The sequence below is a fragment of the Penicillium atrosanguineum genome (genome assembly GCF_028827265.1).
Source record: "Penicillium atrosanguineum strain IBT 20685 chromosome Unknown utg000007l_segment0_segment0, whole genome shotgun sequence".
Lineage (NCBI taxonomy): Eukaryota > Fungi > Ascomycota > Eurotiomycetes > Eurotiales > Aspergillaceae > Penicillium > Penicillium atrosanguineum.
The window spans coordinates 2,565,598-2,581,603 of record NW_026623139.1 but is presented as its reverse complement, the minus strand read 5'-3'; the positions used below and the strand labels follow the sequence as shown (position 1 = coordinate 2,581,603).

Genomic DNA, 16,006 nt, shown 5'->3' with positions numbered 1-16,006 from the left:
CCCAACACCTCTTCCAGCGTTGCGTCCATTCACTCGCCATAATGAGGAACAGGGCCAGCACATCTCTCGCCAAGGCGGTATGTCCAATTGACGCCAATGGCATGGCTCTTCGCAAAAACTAACTGTTACTGTCACGCGCAGAAAATCCGTCAATCATGGAGCAAGTACAACTTGTATAATATGCAACGATTCCGCAACCCCGGCACCGTCAACCGCACATTCTTCCAACAAAAATGGACAGCCAAGGCTCTTTCCCGCGCTTACCACGGTGAGCAGGTCCGCGAGGGCCAGTGGAAGCGCATGTTCTCGAAGCGCATCCGCAGCGTCATCCCCATGAACACCAACGATCTCGCAGCCGATGATGGATCCAAGGCGTCTGCCGGTCGTGGCTCCGGACTTGAAAAGGCTGAAAAGGGGATCACTAAGCGCCTCACTCCCTATACTCAGATGGCATTTGCTCCCCTGGAGCGCCGATTGGATGTTGCTATATTCCGCTCTCTGTTCGCCAGCAGTACTCGTCAGGCGCGGCAATTTGTGATTCACGGTGCAGTCACAGTTAATGGACACAAGGTATGAGCCCGGCGATCTACAGGCCTCCGATTTGCATCTTGCTAATACACTCGACTTTAGATGAGACACCCGAGCTACCTCCTCAACCCCGGTGACCTCTTCCAAGTCGACCCCGAGCGTGTTATGTTTGCAACTGGTGCCCCGAAGACCAAGTTCGAGCGACGTGAAACCCGCCAGCTTAAGCAGAAGGCGGAGGAGACAGAGGCCGAGACGGAAGAGGCGAAGGAGGCCGTTGAGCAGGAGGACAAGGCGGAGAACACCAAAGATACCCTCAAGGCATTGATGGCACAGGCCAAGAACATAATGTCCAAGGACAAGGACGTCCTCCCGGCCAAGCGCAAGCAGGAGCTGCGCGGGTTCCAGAAGGCAGTGCGCCGTGTTCTATCCCGCTCGGAAACCAGCACCGTCCTCACCGACAACCTGGAAACCCAGTTCTCAGAATTGACTCTGCTGCTGAAGGCCAAGCGTGCCGAGAAGGCTCCCAAGGAGTCAAAGAAGGATAAGAAAGGATCCACCGAGGAGAAAGCCGTGGTGGAGGAATCAGAAGGTGCCAGCGACGCACTCTCAGAGGCCTTCAAGTCCGCTGCCCAAGGCGGCGAAGTCGACACCTCCGAGCTCTCCGACGAGGAATTCGACGTCCTCAAGCGCGCCCTTACCCAGATGCGCGACAACCCCATCGACAATAGCAAGACCTACGCCACACCCTGGCGTCCCCGCGATTTCATGTCCGCCTTCGCCTTCATCCCGCGCTACCTCGAAGTCAACCAGAACATCTGCGCCGCCGTGTACCTGCGCCACCCCGTGGCACGGCCCGGATCCGCCGAGGTGCCCACTCCCTTCGGTGAGGCAGTCAGCACCCCGGCCTACGGCTGGTACCTGAAGAGACGCTGGTAGAGAAGACGCTCTTCTTTATCTAATGTCGATTCTCCCCTGTTTCCATTACCGTTTCACCCATTTCCATTCCCATGAGTGTATTATTGGGCTTTTGTTTCCTCTGCGTGCATATTCTCTCTGGTGCTAAGGGACCCCTTATTGGGATCATGTTGACCATGGTGTTGGTGCCTTTCTTGTTTCTTGTTGGGCTTGTGCCCCTCTGTATCACCATAGCCCATGATCTGTAAATGGATATATCAATGCCTACAAAATTCATCTTGAAACGCAATTTACCTTCACTGACTTCCACCGGTTCATCCGGAGCATATCGCAGCTTTCTTTGGCCTGGAAGGCTACCGGTACAGATTAGATTGAGGAGACAGCCTTTTATCTATGCATACTCCCGTTCGTTGTTGCTATCGAAGGCATATGGCAGTGGTCTAAAAAAAAACTGGTGTACGAATTCGAAGCAAATCCAAATGCCCTGGCCAGATTCGGGAGAACATCTCTCTATATTTGCCGTTTGCTCGCGTGGTGGGCACTTAATCAAGCCTTTAAATTCCAATTTCATCTTCTATATCCAAGATAGACGTCAGAAGTAAAGAAGTCAGGTTAAGGTGGTACATTCAAGACCCGCAATTCCGCGCGTGAAAATTACCGCCCGCTCAAAATTGCAGACGCGAACCCGGATTTGCACTTCTCATCTCCCTGCGATCGGCACTATCACCCTCGTGACATTGTACTACGTATTGACCACGCCCATTGCCTTAGAGAGCACTGGGCAGCCTCGTTACGCGATCACAACCAGCTAGCTTCACTTTGACCCTTGCGCAAGCTGCGGCACCCCTATGGCCGTATCTTTCAAGCTTATCGGACCGGATTCTATCGATGGTACACGCCCAGCAGGAGTATTCGCAATTACCATATCAGTCACCTCAGTTTGATCCACCTAGACTTTCGCCATCAACGTTGCTTTGTCTGCCGATCTCGATTGATGCCTCACTGCCTTGCAAAACGGTATTATCCCTTGGATTCCGTATCTGCAACGGACAGAGAGTTTGGGTTGAACGCTTGACGCAAGTCTGTCCTTCTCGCTAGAAAGCCTCTCTAAAACGTGCCGATGATCGTAGGATCCAGTCGCACTACGGGGGCTGGGCCGGATATGTTAAACTTTACGAATGCGCGAGGTACGAAACGGAGCCATGAAGTCGATGCCGAGGACGGCGATATATCGCGCAAACATGGCAAACGGCTCACGACCAAGGAAGAAGTTTCTCTTTTCGAGCTTTGCAATCGCCATGCCGACACATTCGGCAAGCGCAGTGACATATGCAACTGGTGGAAGACTATTGCCGCAGAATTTACTCGCACTCATGGACGTCCGTATTCGTGGCATTCGGTGCGGCGCAAAGTGGAAGTCGTCACCAAGCAGCGCATCAAATTTCTCGAGGATCAGCGGCAACGACAAAGAGACCTATCCGGTCCCAATCCAGTCCAAGACCTGATGAACCCACAGTGGTGCGCAGTTCTTGATTCTTGGATTCCGACCTGGCGACGCTGGGAAGAGACCGAGGCACAACGCATCTCGAAACGCGATGAGATGATTCGAAGGCGCTCGCATAGCAAGCCTCATCCGGACCTTGGAGAGGACGTCGGGCATTCGTTCCCGGAGTATGGCACGGCCTCGCCTGATGTTCTCCCACCCACGAATCACACCCCAACACCTGCGCCAACTCTAGCTCCGCCTCCATTTGAACTCCCTTCGGCTTCCATCTCTGCATCTGTCAAACTACCGCCAGGTTTCGAGAATATGTTCTCAAATACCCACTCTACTATACCCATACCACCCGTGCCTGTACCCATACCTACATCTCCATCTACAGGTCCAGACCAAACAGGCAATCGCATGGTCAGTGCCGTGATCGAAACCCTGGGCAAACTCAATAAACACCTCGATGCAGCCTCAGGAGACGGCAGCACCGAAGCACGTGCTTCACCAGTGATCTCAGCATTGGTTCAAGCTGCAACGGAGTCACAATTCCAGAACAGCTCGCCAATGCCAGCAGACATGGAACGCATCAAAGAAGAACTCCGTCAGGAATTGAAAGCTGAGATGCGACGAGAACGCGCTGCCCTGGAAGAGAGGTTGGATTCTGTGCAGAGAACACAGGAGATGATTCTTGAGATGTTGAGGCAGAGGGCTACATAAGGCCGCTCAGGGTACTGTCCTCTTTGCTTATTTGTTTTCACTTTTCATTTTCTCCTTTTATACATGATACCCGTAATAATCAAGGCGTTCAGATGGAATTTACCCTACACATGTATGAACTTTATCTTGACTTTTGTGAACATATCGAGACGCGGTGTCAAGCCATAATTCTACAATCATTATACATATCGCTCTATACAACTCTGAATTTTCTCAAACAACCAATCCTCAAACTAAACAATGAATAACATGGATTTAATCATTACTTCTGCTCCGAAGACTATCCCAAACTTCAAGACTGCGGAGTCACATCGCCCCTCGCTCCAACCTTTTCACAACTAATCAAAATCAGCATAACCTCATAAGCTCTGAAACGCAGAGACTCATATTACACACCTTTTGGATACGTAATCCACTCTTTAAAAGTACTATGCAACTCATCATCGAAATGCCCAAACATATCCCGATACCTTTTCCCATGGCGCGAAAGGTTCATCTTATCCCTAACATGCGAACCCTCCGGAGCCCTACAAAAATCAGCAACAGTCACAGCGGGACATAAGAAAGAAAAAGAAAGACCCCCACCAAAGGATATACAACAACTTCCTCTTCGTAACTTCCTTCCACTCCTGAACTCCGGGATACAGAAAATCATACACGATATACCGACACTCGTCCGTCTTCAAAAGATCCAGAAACACCTCCCAGGTAGCTTCATCGCCGGCTTCGGGATCATCGAGACCGATTTCTCTTACGGTGATGTTGTCGGAGTCTGGGTAGTAGCAGTACATGGCGTATTTTAGGGAGCCGTTGCGGACGGCGTGGTATACTTCGATGGGGTCGTTGGATATGGGGCCTTGGGATGCCATTTTTGGTTCTTGGGGGGCTTTGATGGCTTTGAATTGGTGGCTTTGGAGATGAGGTGAGGCAGATACTAGGGGCCGTTTTGGTTGAAGAGTTGCGTTGTGGGATTGTCGGTTGTATTACCAGGGTAGTCGTCATATCTGGATATGCGAGGGGAGAGGGGAGGAAAGGGTGTGTTCCATGGTTGCCATTATTTTGTATTGTCTCTAACTGGGGAAGTTTTCTTTTCCTCTAGCAGTGTATGGGCTATTTGCGATGAAATTTGTAGTAAGATTGAGATTGTTGTGAAAGTGAAAGATCAGTGGGCCTGGTAGGATGTTTAAATTAAAGATTCAGGAACACACAACTACTTCAACGTACGATTCTTACATTTCCTCATGGAAGAAATAATCCGAGATGATGACAATAGATCTACTCTAAACGGAAGCAAAACATAAGAAAGAGTACCTTAGGTAGTCATCGGCTAAATTACAGATAAGGGTAGATAGGAACAAGGATGCACTGCTCGAGTCTCAAAGGCCTCGAGTCCACTCAAACAAACAAGTCTTTTAAGGAAAAGAAGCCGGACTTAGCCCGTACCGTGATGCAATCTAGTAGTAGAAGGTCTCATCGACGGTACGGCCTCGCATCCAGCGGGGCTCGGAGCCACGGACGTAGATGTCCTCGAAGAGGTTGCGGGCGGTGTTCTCGGGAACAGCCATCTGCTCAGCCTCGGCGACCTCGCCGTCGACGTAGGCACGGGCGGCCTTGTCGATAGCCTTGAGCTCTTCCTCGGAAGTGACGCCCCACTCGATCATCTTCTGCTTGAGTCCGGCAATGGGGTCGTTGGTGGAGCGCATGCGCTGAATCTCCTCACGGGAGCGGTAGGTGGTGCCGGGGTCGGACATGGAGTGACCACCGTAGCGGTAGGTGACGTACTCCATGACAAGGGGACCCTTGCCGGAGACGGCGAACTCCTTACCGTACTGGACGGCGGCCTTGGTGGCGAGGACGTCCATGGCGTTGACCTTCAGACCGGGGATGTACTGGCCACGCTTGTAGTACTCGGTGAGGGCGGAGGAGCGGGCGGCGGAGGTACCCATACCGTACTTGTTGTCTAGGACGCGTTAGTTCGGTCAACTGCGGGCCGGGTTCTCCGGAGAAGAAGAAATACATACTCTCACAGCCGAACAGGGCGGGGAGGTTCCACAGCTTGGCCATGTTGAAGGCCTCGAAGACCTGACCCTGGTTGGAGGCACCATCACCGTACAGGATGATGGAGGTGCTGGGCTCCTCGTTGTACTGCTGGGCGAAAGCCAGACCGGCACCGACAGGAACCTGAGCACCGACAATACCGTTGCCACCGTAGAAGTTCTCGGCGAACATGTGCATGGAGCCACCCTTTCCGTAGGCGATACCCTCGCGACGGCCCAGCAGCTCACCGATGATCGACTTGACGGTACCACCGCGCATCAGAGCGAAACCGTGGCAACGGTAGGAGGTGATGACCTTATCCTGGCGGTTGATAGCGTGCTCGATGCCGACAGCAACAGCTTCCTGGCCGGTGGACAGATGGCAGAAACCGCGGATCTTCTTCTCCTTGTACAGGCGGTCGGCGGCCATCTCCATGCGACTAGAAAAGTAAAAAAAAACCACGGTCAGAGAGAAGCTCATAGCATTCAGAATTAAGCTGGCGCATACCGAACAGAGACCATGTCGTGGTAAATCTGCTTCAGCTCCTTCTTGGTGGTCTCCAGGGTGTACGGGGGAGGGTCGAGCTCGTAGGTCTCGAAGCTCTCGTCGGAGAGGCGGACAGTGAAGGGCTTGTCATCTTCCTGTATATTGCGATCGCCTGTATCAGCATTGAAGGTTCCTGAGTGCTCCGGCGACTTTTCAAGTTTTCCGGATGGGTCTCAACAAACCTCTGGGATGTTCTCGGCGTGCGCAGTGGCGGCGTCGGTGGTGACGGAACGACGAGCAATAGGAGCGAACTGACGCCGAAGGGGCGCAGCCTGGCGGGCCGCAGTACGGAAGAGCATGGTGCAGCAAATGAGCCCAATTGAAGATAGAGAGGGATGGGAGGGAGATAGCGATACTTTTCCGTCAGATGTTGGGAACGCAAACTTTCCCGATTACTTAAGCGCTTCCCGTTCGGGGGCCGCCGGTGTGTCCGCTGCAAACAGATGCAAAACTCGGAGCTTCCCTAACCCCTAGCTATTCAGAGCTGAGCGAGACCGATCTAATAATCGGATATTTTGGTTGGCAAGTGTGTCTTATAGTTGGAAGTGCGGATGGATTAACTTCGTCACCCTGAGTTGGGGATATTCCTTAGGATGACCCAACGATCTAGCAGAGTTAGTCCCAACGCTATTGACTGCAGGCTTTACTTGCAAGATCTTACTTCCAAGGCTCAAAGAAGTTGAAACCCCTCTTCAATAACTTATATACCTATAATAGGTATCTCTCTGCTACAGTCAAAAGTTATCTTACATCAATTGATGAGTCGGCGCACCTTGATGTTCTTATCAAGGTCCCCAACTAGATGGATATATATCCGCATCACTAAGCTAACCTTGAAAGGCGAGATTATAAACTCTACCAAAGAAGACATCCGCAGCTGATGTACCTAGGATTTTCATTTTCAAGAATGTTATGAAGGTCTTCCAATGTATATTGTAAGCTTGGGCAACTTGCTTTCAGGCCAACATCTCCAGATGTGTTCAAAGACATAATACTGGGCTTCGCTACTTGTTCACCCGAACCCGAACCCAGACTTGTTTTCCGAACTTAAAAGCATTACTTACTTCCAAGTGCCCAGCAAAAATCTTCTTTCTATTTGGGGTTTTACCTATGGTGAGGGATGGCCAATTAGACATAGAACCAGCGGAATGAACGCGAAGGAAAAATTATCAATGTTATGAGCAATGATGAAAGAGGCAAAATATGTCAAGTCGGGGATTGCGTCTTTGGAGTGCTTTCTAGTTGGAATGCTTTCTGTTTGAGAATGCGCAGCTATTGAAATTATATAGGTTTCAAATTAAAGCTCCTTTCTTCGTCACCAAGATTGTAAACAGGGATATGCTTCCTTGGCAGTAAACAATATGATCTTCTCTAGTGACAGTGCTCATAAAATTCCGAGTAGGTTGCTCAAATCTATAGAGGAATCAGAAAGCTTTGCCCCGGGATATATCAGCGTGTGTAAGAATATTTGTTTAAGAAAGGAAAGAGAACCCTGCCCTGGGGAATGTAGCGGCCATTATTCCGAGCCACTTGGACGCTCACCGTCGATTACCAAAGGATTCCTATCAATCAAGCCTATGAAGTTATTTTTCCAGATTTGAGCTATCCAATTTTGAGAAATGAGTCTGTCACGTAAAGCAGCGTGTTTTCTAGTCTTGCGTTCACGATACCTAAAGTTGTTATCAGACATCCATGGATGTCAAGAGTGAATAGCCCCAACAAGTTGCCAAATTATATGTATCAAATGCCTCCCTGAAGAACAGCGCATACCGGATGCCCCAGAACCAGTAGGATCTTACCCAGTCGACTTCTCTCTCCCAGACATCAGTGGAGTGGCGCCAATCAGTTGGGTCTCACTCGATCTTGCCTGTGGGTGCGGGGCTGCATACCACATCTGTGCAGCAAAAGTACGACGACATGTCAAGTCAGCCCTAAAATAGTGAGCACTTAATTGCAAAACCAACGCACCATCCATATACGGAAGTAGTATTTGCGATGCATCGCATCACATCGACAAAAATAACCCATGAAATTTCCCGAGTCATCACATTCCCATCCAAAGTCTTTGTTCCCCATCCCATCACATGCATCAAATTCCATAACCCCACCTCGAGTTGACAGATCACTTTTCCAGCACCTGTCAAAATATGCTGATGTCTAAGTACCACGCATGAAACCATCTGATTTAGGAAACAGACAACATACTGCAGACAAGACAATCCTAAACCCCGACGACCCTCAAACCAGTACTGAATTCAGCCGGATCACGCACTGACTCGATTTAGTCATACTTCAGAATCCAACGCCACCATCAGATCTGCATGAATACCATAAACAGCGCTGTACCGATCCACCAGACCCGTCAGCTGAACTGATCCAGGCTTTTCTAATGGCCTAGATCGCGTGTGTTTTCTAAACACGGTGCGAAATCTCCAAGCGACGGCGGCACGGGACGATCGCGGCTTTCAAATTATTCCAGGACCGATCTGGGCGTTTCAGGAGTAAACGTTTCTCTTGAAGCGAGATCAGTTGCCCTTCTAGTACGTGAATGTGTAGATTTCGAATTTGAAAATGAAATCAGATGAAATCAAATGAGATTTGGGATTTTCAGAGTCCTCCAGGATCTACCCTGAACGCCGAGTCTTGTCAGGGATGCATGAAATGTCCGTCGGGCGTAGCTATGCCTGCAATGCACCGCGGGCAACAGTAGCGTGGACCTGTCGCGTCTACCCGTCCGAAGGAGTGCGTCCTGCAGACGCAGCGTTGCTCAGCACAGGGATGTCAACGTGTCATGGTGTCCAATGAAGATCCGCAAATAGCACGCGCAGGGCGTTTCATATCCGATCCTTAATCAGGCAAACGAAATGTCTCTTTACTAACACTGTTCAAGTTCATCTCCCACACAATATTTACCAGCAAGAACAGTCCGGGTACGAGAACAGATGATCAATTGGCTGAAACACCGGCCCGCGCGATCACCCCTGAGCACGGATGAAGACACCCACATTGAAAAAAACCAACTTACGCCATGGACATGGGTATACATACTATAGACGCATGATACTACAGATACTCTCAATACACCGGTGGAGTTCCGAGAGGACATGGCAGTCCCCGCCCCGTAAGCTTTCAACGGCGATGATCATCATCCAGTAGTCTGTACTGAAAAATTGGGACCACGCCGAGATGAGGATCATCAACGATTCCCAGTTTTCGCCCGTTATGCCGTACGCACCTCGTTCTAGCAGATCTAGTTCAGGAGGTGGCTGGGAACTAGCGATGGAGTCGCGTTGAAATGATTTTTGGGAGTCGTGATGGGGCCTTTACTTTGGGTAAGGCCAACTTGACAGCTCCTCAGGGGTGGGAACCACATAATTGACATCGGCATTTGTGAAATTGAACCCAACGTCATATGAAGGGCAAGAAGCGTGGATTAGCAGGAGTGGGCGCTGGGACCATGAGTCCACACGTGTAGGGCCAATGTTATTCTCCGACATGCCATCGATCTGATCTGCGTAGACAGGTCGATTTGAGAGAAGTTGAACCTGAACTCGGATCCGGATCAGAACAGGACCAGAGCGAGCGCCATAGCCAGAACGAGAACCAGACCGATACCATGCAGCAATAACCTAAGCTGGTTAGTATTGCCAGGTCTTGAACATGACAAGAGAGGCCAGCCGATCCACTGCCCTGAAATTTCGGACCTAGCGAGCGCACTAAACCAGCTCCCAAAAGCAGGGCCAGGACGATCACCTGGCACGCGATATTGGCCCAGCCCACATAGCAAGGAGAATACGGTAATTTCGATTATCATGTATATCCGTTCTACTCCTATTTTCAGCTCGCGCCACAAGGGGGGGGTGGGGCATGGATTGGCCTTAGCGCGGCGAAAACCAAGAGAGTCGCTGGCGGCTGGGCAGAAAGGGGGGGGGGGCCGATGATCTGGACCTGCCGGTCCACGCTCTCCATTACGGATTGCGGAGATGGAGGAGATGCGCCACACGCGAGACCCGTGAGACCCGCGAGGATCACCGTCTCGCTTTTGGCTCCTTGACAAAAAGAGTCCACTACCAGATGGTCACAGGTGCTGTGACGTGCGAACAATTGAGGCGAAAGCTTAAATCGGTGAACCTGAAAATGAACCACGTATTGTAGATATCTGGTGACAGAAAACGCCTGGAGAGGATCGACGGTTTGCCGAGAGGGCCCAGTATATGAAAAAGTGAGCCAATTGGGGTTGGTAGTGGAACCATATCATAGTTGACTGATAGTAACAGGAATTGGAGATTTAGCCGGATTAGGTCAGCCGTTCGCTGGGTGGCGGATTTCCGTACAATGTGTGTGGTTTGGGGTTCGGTGGCCCAGTTACCGCTTTGCTGGGTTCTGTTGGAGATTGGTGACCGTGGCACATACAGGGGTTATGAACTACCATGGTGATCGATCCAAAGGCTCGTCGGCAGAGGAGAATTGGAGATCCCAGAGATCAAAAGAGGAGAACCCGGTACCCCGGGGGTTATCCCTATCTTGCATGAAAATCATTGGAAAGGGAGATCTCAGCGACTTGAATCGTGGTGAATTATGGGAGGTTTTAGATTTCCGAGAGTTTAATAGAGTGGCCCGATACAACACTTCACGGAGGTCCGGATAAGCCGCAGAGAAGCCGTGTGTGTGTGTGTGTGTGTGCAGCCCGGAAGGTAGCGTTCCTCCTATTTTCCGAAGTCGGCTCACTTTCATGGTTAGGCTGAACCATGGAAATCCAGCTGAAGGGTCGCGAGGCAAAGGGGCTCTCATATTGACATTTTAGACGGAGAACGCGTATGCTCACAGTTGACTAGGAATGGGCATGTTTCTCAGATTCAGCCAGGGCGTAGCAGAATGGATCCACGTAGGAGGCAGAGTTCAACACCTTCCCGTTCCAGGGCAATTCAGTGTCCACTTTCTCGGTCTCCTGGACATACTAGACATAACCTTGTAGTCCACTTCTACCGTTGTTGCATAGCCAGTACACCTAAATACCACACTACTGCAGGAAAGCAGTAAGGGGGACGAACCTCTCCGTCATCCACGTTTCCACGTTCCCACGTTGTATAGAATTCCAAAGGTTCTCTCATTTTTCGAGACCCATGACCAGAGACCTACGACCCACGAGTGTAATAACACACACCCGCTTCCATGGCTCAGCCATTCGCTAGTGCTCCATGTTCGGCAGCACGGTGGATCCCATGATCGGATGCCTCCCTTTCTCCAGACGGTGCCTGTCCCACGATCTTCCCTGCTTTTTTCTAAAATCATTTTTTTCCCCGAGAGCCTTACCCAGACTAGTCATACTTAGGACTAGTCAATGCCGCCGTCGTAAATTATCCTTCCCCTCTTTGTCCATCTTTGTCCATCTCTGTCCAATCTTTCCCCTAAACTCCTTAACCCTGTCGCTCTTTCTTACACCTTTGTACATTGCAATTGTACTCTGTATACCACACTAGTCCACTTCGCGATAGTGTACGATCTACCTTTCGCCGCGCCCCCCCCCCCTCCCCCTACCTTTTTACGCCCTGGGACATTTTCTTTATTACACGTTTTTTTTTTGTTTCTCATTTATTTTCCTTCCTTTTTATTTTATTATACATATTTTTTTAGGTTTCGGGGCGTCTCATTTTTCTCCCCTCGCCTTTTTCTCTCATCCCTAACAACCCCCCCACTCCCTATTCACCTTTGGCCTGGTGTCTGGTTTTTGGGACCCCCATGTGGAAACCTCGACTTTCACCCAGATCGGAGGCCAAGTCTGGGAAAGATTCTAATCATCTTCATCTACCTGACATCGGCTTCCTGGGGCGATCCAGGAAGAAGAATTTCGGTAAGTATCATATCAATTCCGGTCTCCCGATCTGAGACCTTTCCCTCCATGACGTTCTAGATGCTTTCTCAAACCCACCCCTGAAGACGTTTTATCTTTTCTTTGCACAATCTTTTGCATTCTTCACATATCATATCAGCATTGCTTTTGACCCCCGCATTGCTAATAAGACTCCTGTGAGGTACAGAATTACCATCGCGGCCGGAAACGCCGTCCCGCTCCACGCTGCGGTCCTTTCGTTCATTTACTCGAGGCAGAGACCGTCCCGAAAGTACAATCTCAAACTACACCGACGTCACGGCCTTGCGTCCTCGAGCCCCCTCCAACGCTGCAAGCTCCATTACCTCCAGATACCCTGACCCAGCTCGCCAACCGGTTCACTCGAATCGCTCGCGCGCATCTTTCAATTCGAGATCCGGTTATCCCCCAGATCCAATGGAGGTCGACCGCACTCGTACCCGGAGGGAGAGGACCTTCGTCGGCGCCGAATGTGCTGTCTGTGAGGAACCGCTGGAACATACTTTGCGGGGTGAGCGTGTCCTCCAGTTGTCGTGTAGCCATGTGTCCCATGAAGCATGCTTTTACGAGTATATTCGCGAATTCGAATCGCAATTTTGTCCTACCTGCAATTCGCCGCTGGCTCTCGATACAAGCCGAGGTGGAAATGTTTTAGATATTGGTTTGTTCCCGACGCACATGTGACTACCAGCCACCATGACTGACTGGCCTCTACAGAGAAAATTAGTAACATCGTTCGCTCGGTGACTATGAGTGATTCCGCTACGACACGCAGTGGCTTGACGACTCCAACTCCGACTCCGTGGGAACAGCCGGCTAGTCGCCGGCCGCCTAGCGATAACGGCAGAAGCTACAATCCCACGCAGTCTACTTATAGCCGACAGGATAGTCGACGAGATAGTCGCGACACTAGCAACCAGCGTGAGCGCGTGGAGCGCTTGACGGTGACTTCTCAGCCCCGCCAACCGCATTCTCGGAATGGTAGTGCGGCTGGCTCTTCTGGCGAGTATAATGAGGGCCAGCATACCAGCAGTGGACGACGCCACGATTACGATGTTCAGGCCATGGAATCCGATTTGAGTCCCCGGCCGGGCGTGATAAAGAACCCTATCCCCGCCCCGATTGTGACCGTGCGAAGCGAATTCCCGACAATGAACCGATCCCGTCAGCAACAATCTCTGACGTGCTTGATCACCGTCGAAGTGCCAGAGGGCAATTGGCGTCCTGACGCCGATGACCTCCGCGCGCCAAATGGCCAGCAGTTGCTTGATGAGCCGTATTCTGCGCGTTTTGGTGGTTCGCAAGATTCGCGGTCTCTCCAATTCGAGCCGTCGGAGAATATGGATGAGATTGCCGAGGAATTGCGAAACCGCGTTGACAACTGGCATGGACTCGAGTTCAGCCGGTTTGGCAAGCTCCGCCTGCATGGACAAATGCGCGTTGGTAAAGACCGAGAATCGTGGCAGGAGTTGGAATGCTATCTGTTCGGGGAGATGCTTATTTGCGTCAAAGAGAAGAAGGTTGCCGGTGGTCACCAGTACGAAGATCAGATGGGCAAGCAGAAGGCCACGCGATGCACCCTCAAGGGATCCATTCTGATCAAGAAACACTTGAAGGCCATTGAGACATCCTCCGACGAGCCAGTTCTTACGCTGAGCCTGTCGGTTAGCGAGCTTCCCTGCTTCTTCCTCCGCTTCAAGAACCGGAATCAGCTTGAGATGTGGCGTCGTTCCTTGATGGATTTGCATCCGGTTGAGAACTTGAATCGCCAGAGCGACTATGATTTGGACAACTCGGGTGCTGAGGATGATGATTACCGGACCAGCCGCATCCAACGACAGGCCTCAATTAACTCGTCATACGGTGCCGGCAAGTCGAATAACACCGCCATTACCGATTACACCAACCCCGATCTCGAACATCCTTCGATCAAGTCATTTCACATTCCTATTGATATCGTTGTCGTCATCCCAGTTTCCTCATCTATGCAGGGCCTTAAGATTACTCTTCTGCGCGATGCCCTCAAGTTCCTCGTTCAGAACCTCGGTCCCAGAGACCGGATGGGTCTGGTAACATTCGGCTCAAGTGGTGGCGGTGTTCCTATCGTGGGCATGACTTCCAAGTCATGGAACGGATGGAACAAAGTCCTGGACTCCATTCGCCCTGTCGGCCAGAAGAGTCTCCGCGCTGATGTTGTGGAGGGTGCCAATGTTGCCATGGATCTCCTGATGCAGCGCAAGTTCAACAACCCGGTCTCGACCATTCTTCTGATCAGCGACTCATCTACCTCGGATCCTGAAAGTGTTGATTTTGTTGTTTCTCGTGCTGAGGCTGCCAAGGTCAGCATCCATTCTTTCGGTCTTGGTTTGACTCACAAGCCCGATACTATGATTGAGCTTTCAACTCGCACTAAGGGCTCTTATCTTTACGTCAAGGATTGGATGATGTTGCGAGAGTGTGTTGCTGGATGCTTGGGTGCTTTGCAGACTACCTCCCACCAGAATGTCAAGCTTAAGCTTCGTCTGCCGGAAGGATCACCGGCTAAGTTTGTTAAGATCAGCGGTGCTCTTCACACGACAAAGCGTGCTACTGGTCGGGATGCGGAGGCTGCCCTCGGCGATCTTCGATTTGGTGATAAGCGTGATGTTTTGGTGCAGCTGGTCATCCAGTCTGACAATGCCACTCAGGACCACATGCCCCAGGATCCATGGGAAAGCCTGGTGTCTGGTCTGGAGGCGCTCGGTGGCGGACTTGATGGCGACGAGCAGCGGGTGATGAGTGTGGAAGAAGTTCCATTGATCCAGGCTGACTTGACCTACGGCGACCTCCTCCGTGATGGACACTTGACTCATTCGCCTCGCCCGTCCCTCCTCGCCATTACCATGCTCCCTCCCAACCCCAAGTCTCGAGGCCAACGACCATCCACCCCTCCCATTCCCCCTCACCCCTCAATCGTGCAGCGCCGAATGGAATTGCTCACATCCGACATGCTCACCCGAGCGCTTACTCTCGTCTCGCGCGGCCAACACGACCGTGGCCAGCACTTGCTGAACGAAACTCGCAGTATCCTCAAGGGTCTTGGCAAGGGCGGCCTGCCACCTCTCCCACCAACCTCCTCAAGGCCCATGGGATCCAGCGACTCAGGCAGCCGAGGTGACACGCCAAACTCCAGCTCCCCCAACACGTCCATCTTCGGGGAAAGCCACGCGTCCTCGCACTCCGACGCAGCCACGATCACGCCCCAATCTGCCGTCGACTCTCAAACCATGATCGCCCTAAATGCAGACCTTGACTCTGCCCTCGAGTGGATCAACCATCCTGCCGTATTCGGGCGCGACTCTCGGAAAGCCGTACTCCAGAGCATCGGGGTGATCTCCTCGCAGCGCGCCTACACCTACCGCACACCCTCCGAGGCTCACTGGGCGCAACGAATTTCCGGAGTCCGTCGGCTGACCGATAGGTCCAAAGATTGGCGCGAGATGGGCGACGATGCATTGACCGAAGAGTAACCAACCCTCTTTGACTGTTTGACTTTTTCATTTCAATGTTCGAATATTCCTACACGTTCGCGGAGTCGGCTCATGACTTTTCATTTTCTTCCGTCTATATTCCCCCATATTACCTACTCCTCATCCCATATTCCATATTTCCCATATTTTCCATATTTTCCATATTTCCCCTTATGCTCGTCTTTTTCTGTTATTTTTGGCCATGATACCACTTTGTTCCCACCATGACTGTGTAGCATGATACCAGGGGCTTCGTTTTTGATGTGTTTCCGCTTATGCTTATCCTCTGGGTTCCTCTGGATTGGTGCCGTGTTGATACATCTGTTTCTCTACAATTGCTCAGGCGGTCTTGGGTATGGTGCGCGGATGGGATGGGTTCTTTTTTGATCTATT

At 51.3% G+C, this 16,006-nt stretch overlaps 5 protein-coding genes across 5 annotated transcripts; 3 read left to right on the top strand and 2 right to left on the bottom strand.

The window, feature by feature from the left end:
• Positions 1-41: 41 nt before the first annotated feature.
• On the top strand, positions 42-1,464 carry N7443_009164 (mitochondrial 37S ribosomal protein uS4m; the record flags this gene model as incomplete). The annotated part of the gene is made up of 3 exons (XM_056889220.1): positions 42-77; positions 142-570; positions 631-1,464. The coding sequence occupies 3 exons, from the start codon at positions 42-44 to the stop codon at positions 1,462-1,464; spliced, it is 1,299 nt and encodes a 432-aa protein (XP_056738522.1).
• A 1,099-nt stretch (positions 1,465-2,563) lies between these two features.
• N7443_009163 (uncharacterized protein) lies at positions 2,564-3,652 on the top strand (the record flags this gene model as incomplete). Its single annotated transcript, XM_056889219.1, has 1 exon — positions 2,564-3,652. One exon carries the CDS (start codon positions 2,564-2,566, stop codon positions 3,650-3,652), a length of 1,089 nt encoding a protein of 362 aa, XP_056738521.1.
• Positions 3,653-3,958: 306 nt separating this feature from the next.
• N7443_009162 (Kynureninase 2) lies at positions 3,959-4,521 on the bottom strand (the record flags this gene model as incomplete). Its single annotated transcript, XM_056889218.1, has 3 exons — positions 3,959-3,990; positions 4,049-4,179; positions 4,232-4,521. 3 exons carry the CDS (start codon positions 4,519-4,521, stop codon positions 3,959-3,961), a joined length of 453 nt encoding a protein of 150 aa, XP_056738520.1.
• A 585-nt stretch (positions 4,522-5,106) lies between these two features.
• On the bottom strand, positions 5,107-6,620 carry N7443_009161 (pyruvate dehydrogenase (acetyl-transferring) subunit E1 alpha; the record flags this gene model as incomplete). The annotated part of the gene is made up of 4 exons (XM_056889217.1): positions 6,418-6,620; positions 6,197-6,330; positions 5,674-6,128; positions 5,107-5,612 (listed from the first exon to the last, which is right to left on the bottom strand). The coding sequence occupies exons 1-4, from the start codon at positions 6,532-6,534 to the stop codon at positions 5,107-5,109; spliced, it is 1,212 nt and encodes a 403-aa protein (XP_056738519.1). The 5' UTR covers positions 6,535-6,620.
• Positions 6,621-12,275: 5,655 nt separating this feature from the next.
• On the top strand, positions 12,276-15,613 carry N7443_009160 (uncharacterized protein; the record flags this gene model as incomplete). Its single annotated transcript, XM_056889216.1, has 2 exons — positions 12,276-12,765; positions 12,822-15,613. Coding segments are annotated over 2 exons (3,282 nt in total), but the record flags the coding sequence as incomplete, so codon positions are not given.
• Between the last annotated feature and the right edge of the window lie 393 nt (positions 15,614-16,006).